This window comes from Microtus ochrogaster, chromosome 6 (genome assembly GCF_000317375.1).
Source record: "Microtus ochrogaster isolate Prairie Vole_2 chromosome 6, MicOch1.0, whole genome shotgun sequence".
Taxonomy (NCBI): Eukaryota; Metazoa; Chordata; class Mammalia; order Rodentia; family Cricetidae; genus Microtus; species Microtus ochrogaster.
This window is the reverse complement of record NC_022013.1, coordinates 67,517,506-67,533,535: the sequence shown is the minus strand read 5'-3', so window position 1 is coordinate 67,533,535 and position 16,030 is coordinate 67,517,506. Positions and strand designations below refer to the sequence as shown.

At 41.5% G+C, this 16,030-nt stretch overlaps 1 protein-coding gene across 2 annotated transcripts in view; it reads right to left on the bottom strand.

Moving 5' to 3' along the window:
- The window catches only part of Cacna2d3 (calcium voltage-gated channel auxiliary subunit alpha2delta 3), an 833,716-nt gene that overhangs the window by 42,951 nt on the left and 774,735 nt on the right, over positions 1-16,030 (bottom strand). For both annotated transcript variants that reach the window (XM_005348768.3, XM_005348769.3), the window contains 3 exons: positions 13,592-13,644; positions 12,021-12,076; positions 4,293-4,404 (listed from right to left, as the gene is read on the bottom strand). In XM_005348768.3, coding sequence (XP_005348825.1) covers positions 4,293-4,404; positions 12,021-12,076; positions 13,592-13,644 — 221 coding nt within the window. The remainder of the gene's footprint in view (positions 1-4,292; positions 4,405-12,020; positions 12,077-13,591; positions 13,645-16,030) is intronic.

Genomic DNA, 16,030 nt, shown 5'->3' with positions numbered 1-16,030 from the left:
ATGTGTCGCTCCTACACCATTCCTACAGAAACAAACCAAAAATAACACTGCAAAACAACAGCGACAAAAGAAACATGGTAGCAGAGGTAACCAGCAATAAACTACATTCAATGGTAAGAGGAATGAGAAAGCAACTAGGTTAAAAATACAGAGTGTGGGAACTACACATATGAGCTAGGAGGTAAGCCTGTTAGAAGGCACAGACATTTTCGTTTGTTGATGAGAAAGGGAGAGGTTCTAGCCAGCGGAAACATGTCCACAGAGCAAAGGTGGTCACTGCAAAGACAGAAGACACACCTGCGCTCTCGGAAGGAGAAACAGGTGTACAGAAAATAGGGAAATCTAAGAGAGTAAAGAGATAAAGACAAAGCCTGGGAAAGAAAAGCACCAGAAGCACACACAAATACATCTTCAAGGAATCAATCTGGTAGATGATAGAGGCAATGAAAACTTCAAGTCCAGCTAGTTACAGAGCAAAATCTCAATGTAAGAAAGAACAGCAATGCAATTGAAAAGAGACCGAGTCGTGTATTTAAATATACAACACTCCCAAAATGAGCAGCTTCACCTATGTGGTAAGCAAGCCACGCAGATGTCAAGGTATGAGGTACTTTATGGATAAAGACGGTTCTTACTTAGGGGGAAAAAGAATGACTGGCCAGGAAGCAAAACTGACCCACACAGGGATTTTCATGGTAACGTAACTTCAAAATCTACATTGTAACATGAACTGAACGATAGGAAGGAACTGAAAACCCCCTAACCCTGGATGAGATTGTATGACATCTGTAATAGAAACCCATATAAGCAAAAGAAAAAAAAATGAGTAAGGTTTTAAATACATTGATTAATTTGGTCCAATGAATAAATATGGATCTCTCACCAAAGCTATTTCAAAGTGCAACTTGGTTTCAAAACGCATGAATAAATATTACAGAGCAAACCAACTTCATCCATATACCAAAAAGCATGCAATGTGGGTTTCAAAACCATTTAAAAAGATTTCAACAATAAACAAAAAGAGACTCAAAACCCATTAACTAAGAAACTTCAACCATCATTTTTTTTAAAAAAAAAAAATGTACAGCTACAAATGGCTTCGAGTTAGAAAAGCTTTGTAGTTGATATTTCAAACCTGGATATTAAGTAGCTAAAGACGCGCTGTGGAATGGAGAGAGATATAGAGCACACTCAGAAGAGCCGAGCACTAAACACTAGACATTCCAAGATTAAAAACAGAGGAAATGCAAAGCACAGAGGGAGGATGAAGCAAGCACACCCCCGACAGTAGAGAGTGAGAGAGGTTGAGATAACGGGATGCAGAAAGAGGCAGAAACAGAGAGGTCGGAGGGAGAGAAAGAACTAAAAATCCACAGGTTAAAAAGGGACAGTGCACTGAACATTTTTAAAAAGCCAGAAGAGAGAAATGTGAATATTTTTAACATTATGAACTGATAAATACCTGAGGAGACATGCTCACCTTCATTTGAATAACTATACAATATATATTAAAACATCATGTGGAAGCCCACATATACGCGTGGTCTTCAACAGACTAGATAACATTTTTAAAAAAAACGTAAAAGAAAAGAGACAAAGGTAGCAAATGTGTTAGCATTTTAAATCAAACACCATTTATAAATAAATTCAATAAACTTAAAAATGAGATGAAACACACAATGTTAAAAGAATTATAATAACTTAGTTAAAAATAAAAAGGATGAAATGAAAAGGATATGTATGTATGAAAATGGCATAATGAAACCCATAATTCTACACGCTAAATTAAAAAATATTAAAATGAAAAAAATTAGAAAAGAGAAATAGGAAATCCGGAGAGATCTGTCTACTAAATAACTGTCGATGCTCACCCTGCACTTCCCATCTGCCACTGGGAGCTTTGTGAATTTCTGTGAAATTCAGGAGAAATACGTAATCTGTTTTATAAGAATGTCACACATAGTAGAAAACGGGAAAATCCACTATGTAATTTTGTGGCAAGCAACTTAACAGGAAAGTCAAATAATATCACAGGAACGAAAAGTCTAGCCACTTTCGCTTTTGAGCACAATATTTGCCAAAAAAGTCTAATGAATTTAGCAATATGTTTTTGCTTTTTATTTTTATTTTTTTTTGTGGTAGGTGAATGACAATGGCTTTTTTATTTGGAGAAAGCGGGTCTAATTTTCACTATAACTAAGATTTCTGCTATGAGAGGCAAAGCCACCCACCTTCGTACACAGAACCCTGTACTTTCTGAAGAACTGTGTAAGGGATGTATGTGTCCTTTGATGATGCCATCACTGTCTAAATATCATCAAGCACAAGCAAACGAGGATGCTATGAGGTCACCAGGCAATATATCTTATGGGTCAACTATAGCATAAGGTGAGCATCATCAGGCAAAACATCACATGAACACATGATTATACACACATCCATGTGCCTGAAATATATATATATATATATAAATTTTGAAATATGCACATTTCATGATGAAAAATTACAGAAATCAGCAAAAACAACATAGGAATAAATTACTTTAATAGTATAAAATGTTTAAATAAAATTCAGTGCCTTGTGGTGATGGCACACACCTTTAATCCCAGCACTCAGGAGGAAGAAGCAGGGAGAGTTCTGTGAGTTCAAGGCCAGCCTGGTCTCCAAGGTGAGTTCCAGGACAGCCAGGGCTACACAGAGAAACCCTGTCTCAAAAAACCAACCAAGCAAACAAGCAACCAAAAAATATAAATAAAATTCAGCATCCATTCAGGTATCAAATGATAGCAAAAGAAACTCTTGATGTTTTCTTTAATCTAGGAAATATTTAACCAACAGTAATTCTAAACAGCAGTGGTAACAATGGTATTCACATGTTCCTGCACTGTATACATATATATATATACATATATATATATGTATATATATATATTTACCATGTTCAAGGTATGATGATGGGGGCAGAAGGCAGATAAGAGGGGGTAAGAGGGGGGAGGGAGATGGATGTTACCAGAATGCATTACACACATGTATGAAACCATCAAAGATTTTTTAAGTAATATAAATTTGAAGTTCAGAAATTTTTCTATTCTTCAAAGATATTATGGCATTTACTGAGGGATATCAGCATAGTCTAGAATCATTCTTTATAGCAGGGAATATTTACACCATCATTCCTTTAAACATAACTAAAACATGGTGTGGAAAAATGGCTAATATGAAAATTTCACATTATTTACCTTCTATAATAAAAATCTAACAAATTCATATTTAACATGATATTATTAAACATGATTAATAGAAACGTCTTATCAATAGTATCTAGTGTCACAAATCATGAAACAATAATTAGGACGGATGTCAGACACTTTTCGGAAATAATATCACTTTCTATGCAAAAAGCCCAGGGAATCCACCTAAGAACTATTAGATATAAAATACATAGAACAATCTGTTGGTGTGCCCCTCCACCCACACATTGAAAACTCGGTACAGATTTATACTTACATATGACAAGGGACTAGTCAGAACTGCATTTGTGCTGGGTGGCACATCCAAGCTGCAAGGGGTTAAAGCTCTAAATGCAAACCACACTCACTCATGTGCTCAGAGTGAAAATGAAGCATCGCTATATTAGGAGAGGCAAAGACTCCAGTAAGAGTGGCACGCGATGCATAAACCAGAAAAAAACAAAACAAACTGTATTAAAATAAAGGCAAAAGAAAACGTATATTCACCAAGGGTCATCCATCCATAGTGAAAAGACCAAAGGACAGGATGGCACATAGAGATTGTCTGTAGCTACTAACAACCTAGTCTTTGAAACGCACAGTACCTAAATCATTAAGAACGGATCCGATTATCCAGGAGGCACGTGCCCAAGAGGAGCAAAGACAAGAGACTCTAAATGACCAATAAAACTATTAAATTATGTACATTTTCAGATCAAAAATGTTCAACATCAGAACACAGAGAAGACATGCCTGGTAGGTGGGATTCAGCTATACGTGAGGGCGCACTGTCCTGGCTAAACACAGCTCAGGACATTTGCTGAAGTTGAGGACTGTCAGCTGGGAAAGCGCCAACAAACTGAATAAACTCTTCTATCTTTCAAAACCTGAGACCTGTTTCTTCCCAGCTGACAGAATTATATTCTCGTACCAGAGGGTAGCCATGTTTCCTTGCCTCCAGTGTACATGCATGTGTGCTCCAGTCTATGGGCCCACGGGGAAAGCTCCACGTGCAACAGAAAGGTGTGTACAGTAGGGCTGTGGGGGGCTGGGGTGGCTTACTTGGAGCAGTCTTCGCAAGCAATGTTCCCTGTGGTCTCCTTGATGGTGCGTTCGGAAACAAAGGCAGGGTATTCAGTATCACAAGGCTCCAGGGTCTGTTTCAGTTTCTGTGCTGTGGGAGAAAGGGGAGGAAAAAAAAAAATGAAAGCTCGGTGTTCAGGCTCAATGCCGTGCCTGGCAACCCAGAACAGCTCAAATGCAGTTCTACTTCGGAAGCTCTGTGATTTTTCTAGGCACAGCACAATGCATTATTTTCTAATTAGCCCAGTGATTTCATCTGCCAAGCAACTCTGTAAGCTATAATTCCTAAAGCAGTTGTGTTGGCTTGATCGACTATCATTTATGCATCACAAGAATTCTTTCTGGGTCAGCATCAACCACGGGGTCTCTGACCTCAGACTCGCAGTGACTTAACACCAACACATCTGGGAATCTGAACACACACCGAAAAATGTCAGCTCTACCATATTGCCATATTATTGAGGGCAAGATAAATGTCATGATACAATGGCACCATGCTATTATTGAAAGGAAATTGAAATACAAAATAGTAAAAGACATAAATTCTTTGAAGTTTAGCACACTCCAAATTCTGTGATTCTGAAGTTTCTCATTCGATAAGACAAATAACTAAATAACGTGGGCGTAGAAATGAGTGACAGCTAACTCACACCCAGTGGGCGGGACCCATGTTTGTAAGTCCCAGTTTTCTTATTTGTATCAAGTTCTGTTTTCAGAGATCGATGGGTGAAGTGAGCACTGAGGAGTACAGAGTACAGTGCTTGGGAGATAGCGCTAAGGATTGGATTAATTATAACAAAACGCATTCTTGGTTTGTAGCATTAAACAATGCCAATGATGACACATACCACAGCTCACACTTAAGGGCAAAAGCTTCTACAAGAGAGAAATTTGGAAAACAAATTTTCCTCTGCTACTTCTAACTTGTTCTCAGCATTCTCATCTACAGTGGGGACGCTGGTGGCTCAGGTACTCCGCATAGCTCAGGTACTCCGCATAGCTCGGGTACTCCGCATAGCTCAGGTACTCCGCATAGATCAGGTACTCCGCATTGATCAGGTATTCCGCATTGATCAGGTACTCAGGTAGTTCTACTCATTTACAGCTTCACCATTGAGTACCTGGAGTTTCCCAGTTCCATATATTCCCAAAGACCCTAATCACAGGTTTTTGTTTTGGTTTGGTTTTGGTGGTGTATGTGTGGGATCAAGCTTGTGTATAAAATTTACATTTGTAATTCCAAAACGTGACATGCAGAATACAACATGTTGGGTTAGACATGGGTGGATGGATGACAGAACCATGGTGAATTGCCTTCCTGGGATGCTGTGGGATCTAGGCGGGTGTATGGAAACAGCACTGTAAAATGCCTAGCTGCTCTCACAGTTGGATAATTATTGGTCACCAGTAAGCTGCACCCTATGCTGTTACATTCTAACACAACTGTTTCGATCATATATGTTTTCCCCCTGAGGTTTCCTTATTTCAAGGAAACTGCTTCAAATCATAGGACACTGGCATATTTACTTTTTTACTTTAAAACAAAATAGTTCCGCTTTTTATTTTTTATTTTTATTTATTTATTTTTAGCTAGAAAATTAGAACATGTGACCTCACTGACCAGTTGCTGATCTTAAGAGCATGCGAATGTCACTGGTGACCACACACACACACACATACACACACACACACACAAAACCATCTCTCCAGAGCCTTGGAGAGTGTTGTGGTTTTTTTTTCCAAGCAAATATAGCAGATAATGAAAATGGAAGAAGTTTAGCCCCTTGTGACAAACTGCTTGTCCCTGAGGTGGGAGGTGAGGAGATGTGCCCTGATCCATGCCCATGGTAGAGCTCACAGAGCACCTGGTTTCTTCCTTGGTGCAGAAGAGAGGAAGTTGCTTTGCTTGCTACTCTGGGGTGGGGACGGGGTGGATGTATTGTGTTCACCTTTCCTTTCCTTCCTTCCTTTGTTGACTCTTAGCTGGGGGAGGGGGCTATCTGGCAACAGTTTGGCAACACAATTTCTTATTTTCCCAGTTGATTTTTCTCTGTTCCTCAAATGATTCTTATGTCCAACTTAGGCAGCTTCCTCTTTACATTTTCAGGATCCGAATTTCAAAAAGCTCATTTCTAAACAAAATATGGATTAAATACACAGTAGTGTAGGTTATAAGTGAGTGTGACACACACATGCAAATGGCAGATAAACACCTGCCGGCAAACAATGTTCACTAAAGAAATGCTGTGTGCCGGACGCTCTTCCACTTGATACACATCCATTTCACAACAAGATATGACAAGATTTAAAAATAAAGTAGGAAGTTCTTTTTGTTTTAAAGAAGTGAAGACGAAGTGCTTCACTATTAAAGAAGGCTCTGTTAGGTGGAGGAGGTGGAAGTAAGAAAAGGGGGAAAGAATTGTTCAAATTTCCCCAGGAAGTAGATGGCAGAGCCAACATTGACTTTCCAGCTTTGTCAAGTCGGGCCAATGAAAGGAAGCTAGAGGTCTTCCATGCGGGCTGGGGGCGGTGGCGCACACACATGATTTAAATAAGCCCAACAATTTCGGCATCTCTAATTCTAATTGTCTGGGCTCTATTATGATGGAATGGGTTCAAAATGTCCATGGCGAAGCTCATTTGGCCCTGATCCTTACTGGAGATGAAGTTCTTTCTGCTTTGACAATTGCAGGGTGCGCATGCTGATGTAGGATAAACACTGTTTGTGGCATGATGTTGACTAGCCGTGTGCTTTAGAGAGACATACAAATTATCCCAGGAAGCCATAGCCACACTTGCTCTACCTAGCCTGGGCCTTTCTTTGTCTAGAGCACTATGGAAAACACCATCCAGGTTTGCCAGCCACTGCTGCTTATCTTAGGGATTTCAAACCAGTAACTGAGACTGCCAGCGATCTATTAGTGAGTTCTGCTTTAAGTCCCGGTGCTCAGAATTTGGGATCTAGCTAAGCTGGAGGCACTAAAAAATGCTGCTGCTAGCCGAGGTTGGTTCTTTCTTCTCCTTGAAGGGACAGCTGTGGCTCTGAAGCTGGAAACAAGCTGCACCGAGGGCTGAATAGAGCAGTTTGTCATAATCTTACGTATTGTGCTGGGGGTGGAATCCAGGGCATCACCTAGACTAGGCAAGCGTTCTACACTGAGTGACACCCCTTATGCCATCACCATCAACTTAAGTGCAAAAAACTAGAGCCTTTCAGCAATTCCCACTCAGGAGGTGCTTCGGGGCAGGAGTCACTGGGCGTCTCTGAATAGAGCCTTCATCACCACACAATCAAGCAAGGCGCTGCTACTACATAATTTGGTGGATGAAGCAACAAAAACTCTGTGAAATTAAGATGCCTGTTCAAAGCCACATGGCGGGGAGTGACAGGGACCAGTTGTGCCCCTGGACAGTCCCACCTGGGAGCCACACTTGCTAATAATAACTCTAATCTGCCTCTCACTCTAGTTGCATGGGTACCTGAAGCTGATGTCACCATGACCTTCCACTCGCTCCCCAAAAAGCATTCAATAGGACATCTACACAATCAGATTGCTTGAATTTCCCCTTAGCAACAAATGTCCCTAATGAGAATAACTGACTTGGGTTCACCGTAATTACGTGCAGGCAATTGGGAATGGATAGATTTGCCATTTGAAAAGCCTCTCTCTCCTTTTGTCTCCGTGAATGCAGCCCCATTCATAACTGGGTGCCAGCAAGCTCCATTGTCTTTGTGAAACTTCACCCAAATGAGACCTTTGTGGTAATCAAGCAGAAGTGGGTTTCCACAGTCCCTTCATCAAGGAAATGAGGCAGATAAACAGTATAATTACGGATTCTATTTCTAGCTAAAACAAAGATGTATGTCTCAGCTCGGGGTCTTTATCTAGCGAGAGAATAGTAAATTTAGAATGAATTGCAAGTCGAGATGGTGCCGAGACCATTCCTTCCCAACGCTGAATCCAGGATTTACACAGACTTTTAACACAGAGTTCTAGTCACGGCACCCCATGGATGAATCCACACACCTCCTCTGTTCCAGTGTCTTCATTTACAGCACGGCAAAAATCATATCTCCCCCCCCACACACACACCACACACAGTAGAATAGATGGCCGTGGGTCCTAGTGAGACAGCTCAGATGTGGGATCCAGCTCTATACCATGAAGGAAGGCAGCTGGGACTTTCATGCAGGTAGAAGGTCTTGTTAGGTCTGTGTGTGTGCGTGCTCCCTCCAATGCTTCTATCATCCTCCCTGTCTGCCTGAATGGGTCCTTGGAGAAATCTGGTGATAAGTACTTCCAGGGACTACCTCCCAGCTGCAGTGGAGGGGAGACTAGAAGGGGATCTGGAAGGATTTCCGAGCACTCTGAAATGCTGGAATATTCTGTGTCAGCATACCAAAGTTTCAATGTCAATGTCTTCTAATAATCTTCTAATAATCTGTGGGATGAAGGTGTCACAGTCTAGAGCAGGGGTTCTCAACTTGTGGGTCATGATCCCCTTGGGGGGGGGTCACATATCAGAGGTCCTGCATATGATGTAGCAATGGAATAATTTTATGGTTGGGGTCAGCACAATACGAGGAGCTGTGTTAAGGAGTCACAGCATTAGGAAGGTTGAGAACTACTGGTCTAGAATAAATGGACATTTTGACATTATCTTAATTAACAGAGGTAGGAAAATTCTCACGACAGAACACTGAGAACTAAAATATCACATCACCATTTTGACCTGTGTTGGGACAGTTGTGGAGGAATAGGGATGTAGAACTCGGAGTGGGAACCTTCTAGAGTATCTATGGAGTCCAGGCAGTAACCATGTCTTTATTAATCACTCTGCCCTGACTGGTGTCCTTCCATCAAGACCAGAGCTTCTCGATGTTGATTTTCTGAATCAGCTGCTGCTTTGTTGTAGGGCTGTCCTTAAGGAATAGCAGCATCCTGGCATCTACCCACTAGATGCCAGTAGCAAACTGTGACATCAGAAACGCCTCCTGAGAGAGCAGGGACTGGTGGAAGACAGAACTGTCCCTCAGTTAAATGATACTGTTCTCTCAGCAAAGACTTCAGTGATGGGCTCTCAAAAAAATTGTTAAACCTTTGGAAACAAAAGTGAGGGTGGCTTTTGAGATGAGAGGTCAAGGTGAGAATTGGGGGGTCTCTGGGTGTAGAAACTGACACGAAGAAGGTCTTTCTTGGGGACTGAGGATATGGTTCAGTGGGGAGTGCATCTATCTGGCATTCAGGAAGATCTAGTCCTCCACAGTGTGTAAAGAAAGCAACATGCCAGCATTGGAGAGATAGAAGCAGGAGGATCAAAAGGTCAGGATCATTCTCAGCTATACAAAGAAATAACCAAAATCAATCAATCAATCAATAAAAAGAGTTCCCTGCTCATCTGTGAGGGGGAATGCGAAGAAATTAGGCACCAAACATGCAAACATGAAGTGCCAAACATGACTAGCCCACCACCTCTCAGTACAAATCTCACTCCTAAGAGTGAAGCACCCTTAAAAAGCAGGAATACTCACTTCGCACTGGATTCCTGCCCATGCGCACCAGTGCCCACTTCAAGCCTGTACTGCACCTGACCAACCTTTCCTAACCATCAAGGAAACCAGAGACTCCCAGAACTTCCTGCAGAGACAGGGTCTGACTTTCGGGCTAGACAAGCCTTCAGAGCCATCACAGAGACTCCCAGAACTTCCTGCAGAGACAGGGTCTGACTTTCGGGCTAGACAAGCCTTCAGAGCCATCACAGCCTCCTCTAGGGGGAGCCAGTCTTTGTTCTCAGCTATTGATGCTATAGAAGGATGGTCTTAGCCAAGCTGCACCTCAAGCCCTCCAAATCTACTGATTTATTCGGCCCCACCTCACCTTTCTTTTGTAAAATGTATATAATATCAACAAAAACAAATTTAGACCACAGGCCACAGGTTTAGGGGCTATAATAATCTTTTTTGCCTGCTACCCTGAGTCATGGTTTGTTCCCTATCTACTAACTTCCCATTCTTCATGCTGATTTCTGAGCATATTAACGCCACAGCCACACACACCCCCCCCCCACTACTGGACTACAAATCTTAGGTCTGGAGTTTTGTTTATCATTTTACATATTTTTATGATTTTTTTTGGGGGGGGAAGGGTATAGATCTTGCTATGTGACTTAGGCTAGCTTTTACTTCCTAAACTCAAAACAATTCTCTTGTCTCTGCTTCCTGATTAGCTTGCGGGTCTTGCATCTGGCTACATAAGCATACCAATATTTTACAAATCTCATCCAAACTTTTGCAGTGCCGGAATAATAACCTTTCTGTGGGTGAATTAGAATCCTAAAATGACCTCCTTAGGGACATTGAACAAGCCACCATGGCTTGGTATTGTGAGTGCCCTGTCAGGTATGGAAAGCCTTCCTAACAGTCTCAGTTACAGCCTCATGTTCAGTGTTGAGACTAGGATAATGAATGCATGCTACAATTCAAAGCTAGTGCTCACCCAGTGGCCCGGATGGAATCATGCCTGGCACAAGAATGACCCAATAGGGTATTTAATAAGCAAAGTCTTTGCTGTGCCCTCAGCCTCAGTTGCACGCTGAGGGGAATAAATAGACAGTTAGATCACCAAGGAAACCAAGTGCCATGTAAGAGAAGCAAAGAAAGGTAACCATGGTAGAGAAGGGCAGGGATTGAGTGTTAAAGGACCGAGGGGGAAGCAGAAGGAAGTGTTTGGGGATTCAGAAAACCCACAGAGGGCTCCTAAGGCATGGAACGCAAGGCAAATATCCAACACCTAAGTTGTACCACTTTATGATCTTACCATTAAGATGAAAACAAAAAGTTGGAAATAAAATTCATGCTTGTAGCCTACCAAAAGTCTTTAACATCCACATTTAAAGAATTCAAAAAACAAAGAACACACACACACATGCACACACACACACAAAAGCCAAATAAAAAAAACAAAATCAGAGAGTATCTGAGAACTTGCCTTGGGTGAGAAGGCCTGGGGGAGACGGCTTTGAAGGCAAACATCATCACCGCCAATGTCAACACTGTCATCTTCATCATCCGAGATTAGTTACAGTAGCATCTTAAGTTCATTTACTCTGATCATCAGGTAACATGATTTATCTTTCTTATTGCACACAGACACAACACACATACAACACACACACACACAGAGAAATAAATATTCTTCCCACTGTTCTTATGGTGGGGAAATTAGGACTTGGTAAGATCAACTGGTTTGCCAAATGTAAGACTTGAAGCCTGAATTAAACCATACTATAGACCTGACGTGGGTCTTTGAGAATGTCCACTTACTATCACTCAAAATATCAACTCAGGTTTCTGCAGCTGCTCAGACACAACTAGCGTGTTCATCCATTCAGCCAGTCAGAACATGGATGACTTGTCTGCTTCGCTCAGCTTTTCATGTTGCCTATTAGCTTCCTGACAATTTCAGACCCTTCCGAAGTATGCTTTTCCACTTTTGTTGGGGAAGCAGGTCAAAGTGAACACGGGTGGAAAGAATCTGTAGAATTCTGTCAGACTGCATGGCATAGGCTTCAGCAAGGTGGCTTCCTGCCGACAGAGCTGAAAGACTGTCACAATGTTCTGTGTGTTTTAACACAAGCCAGTGGATCTCTGATAAAAAAGTATCAGTGCCCAGAGTTTATCACTCACACTAAGAAACAGAAACCTACCTTTGGCTGTCACATCTGAGTGCCACCAACTGCACAGGTTAAATTCCACCAGGAACCTAAACAATGGAAGCCCAGAGTTATACGTCATCTAAGCCCCAGCTCCAACAGCACGACTATATGTCATTTGGTGCTGCCCCCATTCCATTTGACAGAATAACCCTGCACTTTGGAAACACTGCTGTGGCTGACTGAGTTCCCATTGAATTACCACTGGGTTTCGGCTCACTTTGAAAAAGCTATTTTACCATCAGTGGCAGCATAGCCCTGAGATTGTGGTCTCCTAGTTGAGAAGAATTTTTAGTTGAGAAATGTCTGCTGTTTGATCAGAAGTCAGCCTCTGGTAATTTACTCATAATAACACCTGATTTTATTCTATAATAAATAGACAATTTCTAAAGGACCCTTTGCCTTATTTTAGAACTTAAAAATAGAATATTCTTCTGGGTCAGAACCACGGTCTGCAGTAATACAGGATGGGTTCAGCAAATGTGTTTATACCCATGCATGGGGGCAAAGAGCAGGTCAAACTTTTAATGAAATTATGCTATAACCCAACTTCAGAAAAATCCAAATATCTCAATTTATAGTTAAGGATTCAAAGACAGCATAAATCACCTAAATGAATGGTGACAGATCAAAAAATAATAATTTTCATTTTCTTTTTTTTAAAGATTTATTTATTTATTAAGCATACAATGTACTGCTGGCAAGTAATTTTCATTTTCTTATCATACTCAAGGCTACTATCCCTAACAACTACCTCTCCATCAAAATCCTACCAGTAGCCTTAATGCATCTTCCATCTCTTCTATATACAGAACACTTGTTTGCCTTATAAACATTGTTGAATTAATATAGATTGCATTAAAGTAAAAAAAAAAGACAATGTCAATTTGCCAGATGGCAAGGGATTTGCCTTAAACCTACAGCACTAAATCCTGGCTGGGAGAGAGGAAGAGTGACAGTTTGATATAAATTGCTCAGTCTGGTCAACATACTATTCATGGGCTACCCTATGCTGCAAAGTGTCCATTACCTCGTCTGTAAGCCAGAGTTTTCCTCTCTGTCGCAATTCAAGTCTGACTTAAGTCATAAAGTCATCCAGCATTCTCAAAAGAGGACCACAATTTGATAAGGTTAACTTATTAACCCATACCTAGAGTAGAGCCCCTAGCCCCTTCTGTGGCCCATGTAAACCTGGCTCCCGCCCAAGCCAATACATCCCAGCAACAGTGGACAGCTTGGCTGTGTGTTCTCCTGACCACAGCCCACCCAGGCAGTATTAAGACAGCCAGGCATCCATGTTAAATTTAACAGTAACCACAATAAATAGATTTGGCTTGTGGATCATAAGCTGTTAGTCTGCTCAACAATGACACAGAGGCATAGAGAGTGGGTGTGAGTAACTAACATTTAAAAAGATAGCGCTGTGCTCTCAGAGGTCAGTACTTGGAGGTGTAAAATGGATCGAAGGTTAGCGAGAGCAGGGAGCATCATCTCCCCATTCACCATATCAGAGAAACAGAGCAACAAGGGTGCTTGTGGGAAAGAATACAGCAGATGGTACTCACAAGACAAGTTCAGTCATTATCCACTTGGCTGCTGAGAGGAAGGCCTTATAGGGCTGAAGGGAAGAATTCACCCCATTAAAAAAACGGATTACATAAGAAGTTTGTAGTTTGACTTAAGGCTTTACATAGAGACAATGTTATTCTTCTGGAGAGATGGATATCATGTTAAAAACCAGGGAAGGTCTAGCTCAAAGAAGAAAATGCTTGGATACTGTATCCCAAAACTAACATTTTAAAACTTTGAACTCCCCTGTAGTAAGATGTGATTTACAAGTAAAATAAACATGATCTAATACAAGGGTTATCACTGGGGGTGGGGGAGGAAGTTCAACAAACGATGCTTAAACCTTTACCCTCTTGGGGCTAATATTTCACAGGCTGATGCTGAGGGGCTGGAATCATGTAACTAATTTCCAATGGTAATTCACAGCACTCCCCGTTGGAAAGGTGGCTCACAGTTCTCCATCACTGTGTGTCATTCACGGAGAGAAGCACAAATTGAACACACTTGATTTTAATGCCTTCCATGAATTATGTAGGATTTGGACTGCCCTTTCTCGCACTTACATATTTGGACTTGAAAAAATGATAACCATATGAACATGTGATTTTATCCCTGCAGAAAGTCCCCTGCATGCTATAAAAGAAGGCATTGACAGCCTAATCTTTATTTCAGAATATTTTAATTAAAAAAAGCAGTCGGATTGTTTACTCTGTGATATTTCCTATGTGGATAATTCAATTTCCTGAATTCTGGAAAATACCATGTCCCCCTCAGTTGGTTCTTTGTACCTAGGTATGTCAGATATGTAAGTGGTGCATAGACTTGCGAGGCAGACGATGGCACTGGCAGAGCAGGGCTCCAGACAGCAGGTCCAGAAAACCCTCAGCACCTTTGGCGGCTGCCATTTAGGGAAGGGCGTGCCAAATCCTGGTTTCTGGGGCAACAGCTGCCTAATCCTCCTCTGTGAGCGGTTTAATTACAAGAACCAGAGCTGGGAATGGAGGAATTCGCCAGTAAATAAAACAAGAGTGAATCTGTAGTCCCCTAACAGTTGCTGAAAGGCCCCTGTCTAGACTCAGAAAGCAGCAGAGAGCAGCATAAACAAAACAAACAAACAAACAAACAAAGTAAACCTATGGGACTTCTTCACAGCCCATCCTGCTTTGCAAGGCTGTGTATGTAGTTCATTCTCTGATTTCAGGGAGATCTTCAACATAAGTCCCTGTACCAGAAGACCCTGGGTCTCCAGGTTTAGGATCAGAGAAAGATACTAACTTTTAACAATTTCTTAAAACCAAATGTGTCACCAAGTCCCACGGTTTTGCTATTAGGTTTTATGGCATTGAAGTTATCACTTTCCCCAGGCCCAGAAAGACCCAGGGAGTCAGATTATGGGCTAATTCTGGATCTTTGTTCCCCCTGGGATAGTAGTGCAGGTGGCTTTGAGAGAGAGGACAGGCTGTGTAGCTTGGCAGTGGCTCGCCAGAGGCCAGGGGAAAAGACCTCCCTCCAGAAGAACTTGTTAGACCCAGCCCAAACTGGATATCTGAGCAAACAAAAGGATTATGCTAATAGGGATTAGGGTTTTAAATGCAAAAGATCAATGAGCAGGAGAAGGCCACTGAGGTTTTTGACAGTAATGAGGAAGAAAACCAATCTTGGGACATTTCAAATCTGCAAATAGTGTGGTAAAGAAAGCCTCCATTAGAAGTGGCCTTCTCCAAAGTTCCCTTGTAGGGGTGTTTTCTGTAAAGCCCACTGCTCAGCCGCCTCTCTGAAACACTCAGTGGAGAAGAATCACTTCAAGAAGCAGTTGGCTTTTATATAATGCCCTTGTAAAGTCTGTCTTTTGTCTAACAGGGGCCAATATGGTATAGCAAGATAGTTTTGCAATTTAAGGGAAAGTTTTGGTTGGATTTTAGTATTTCCCAAATGACATGTCAAGGGTTATATTTGTAGACCTTTGTGGCCTATCTTGAAGAATAGGAAGAAAAATAAAAATGTGAGATTTCTTCCTTTAAGGAAGAAAAATAAACTATCTGAGATTTCAGGTAATTAATGGCCAAACTGATATTTTCTGTACATTGCAAATTACATTTTAAAGACAGAAATAGTCAATTTCTGACAGTCTGGAGGCAATTTTTTGGGACTCAGCAGCATGTGTCCTGCTCCTAGGTTATGATATCCTTGGGGGGACATGCATGTGAACATGTTTGTGAAAGTGCTTGGTTGTGTGTGTGCCTGTGTGTGTGTATGTAGGCCAGAGGCAGATTGCAGATAGCTCCTCCAGCTGCAATCCACTTTGGCTTTTGTGTTGAAGTTTCTCAAAACACCTTCAAGTTCAGGGATTCTGGCTGGCCAGACATCTGCTCTGTTCTGGGTTACAGATGGGTGATGTGGGATGCCTTTCTGCATGCTGTGAATATGTGCTGTTT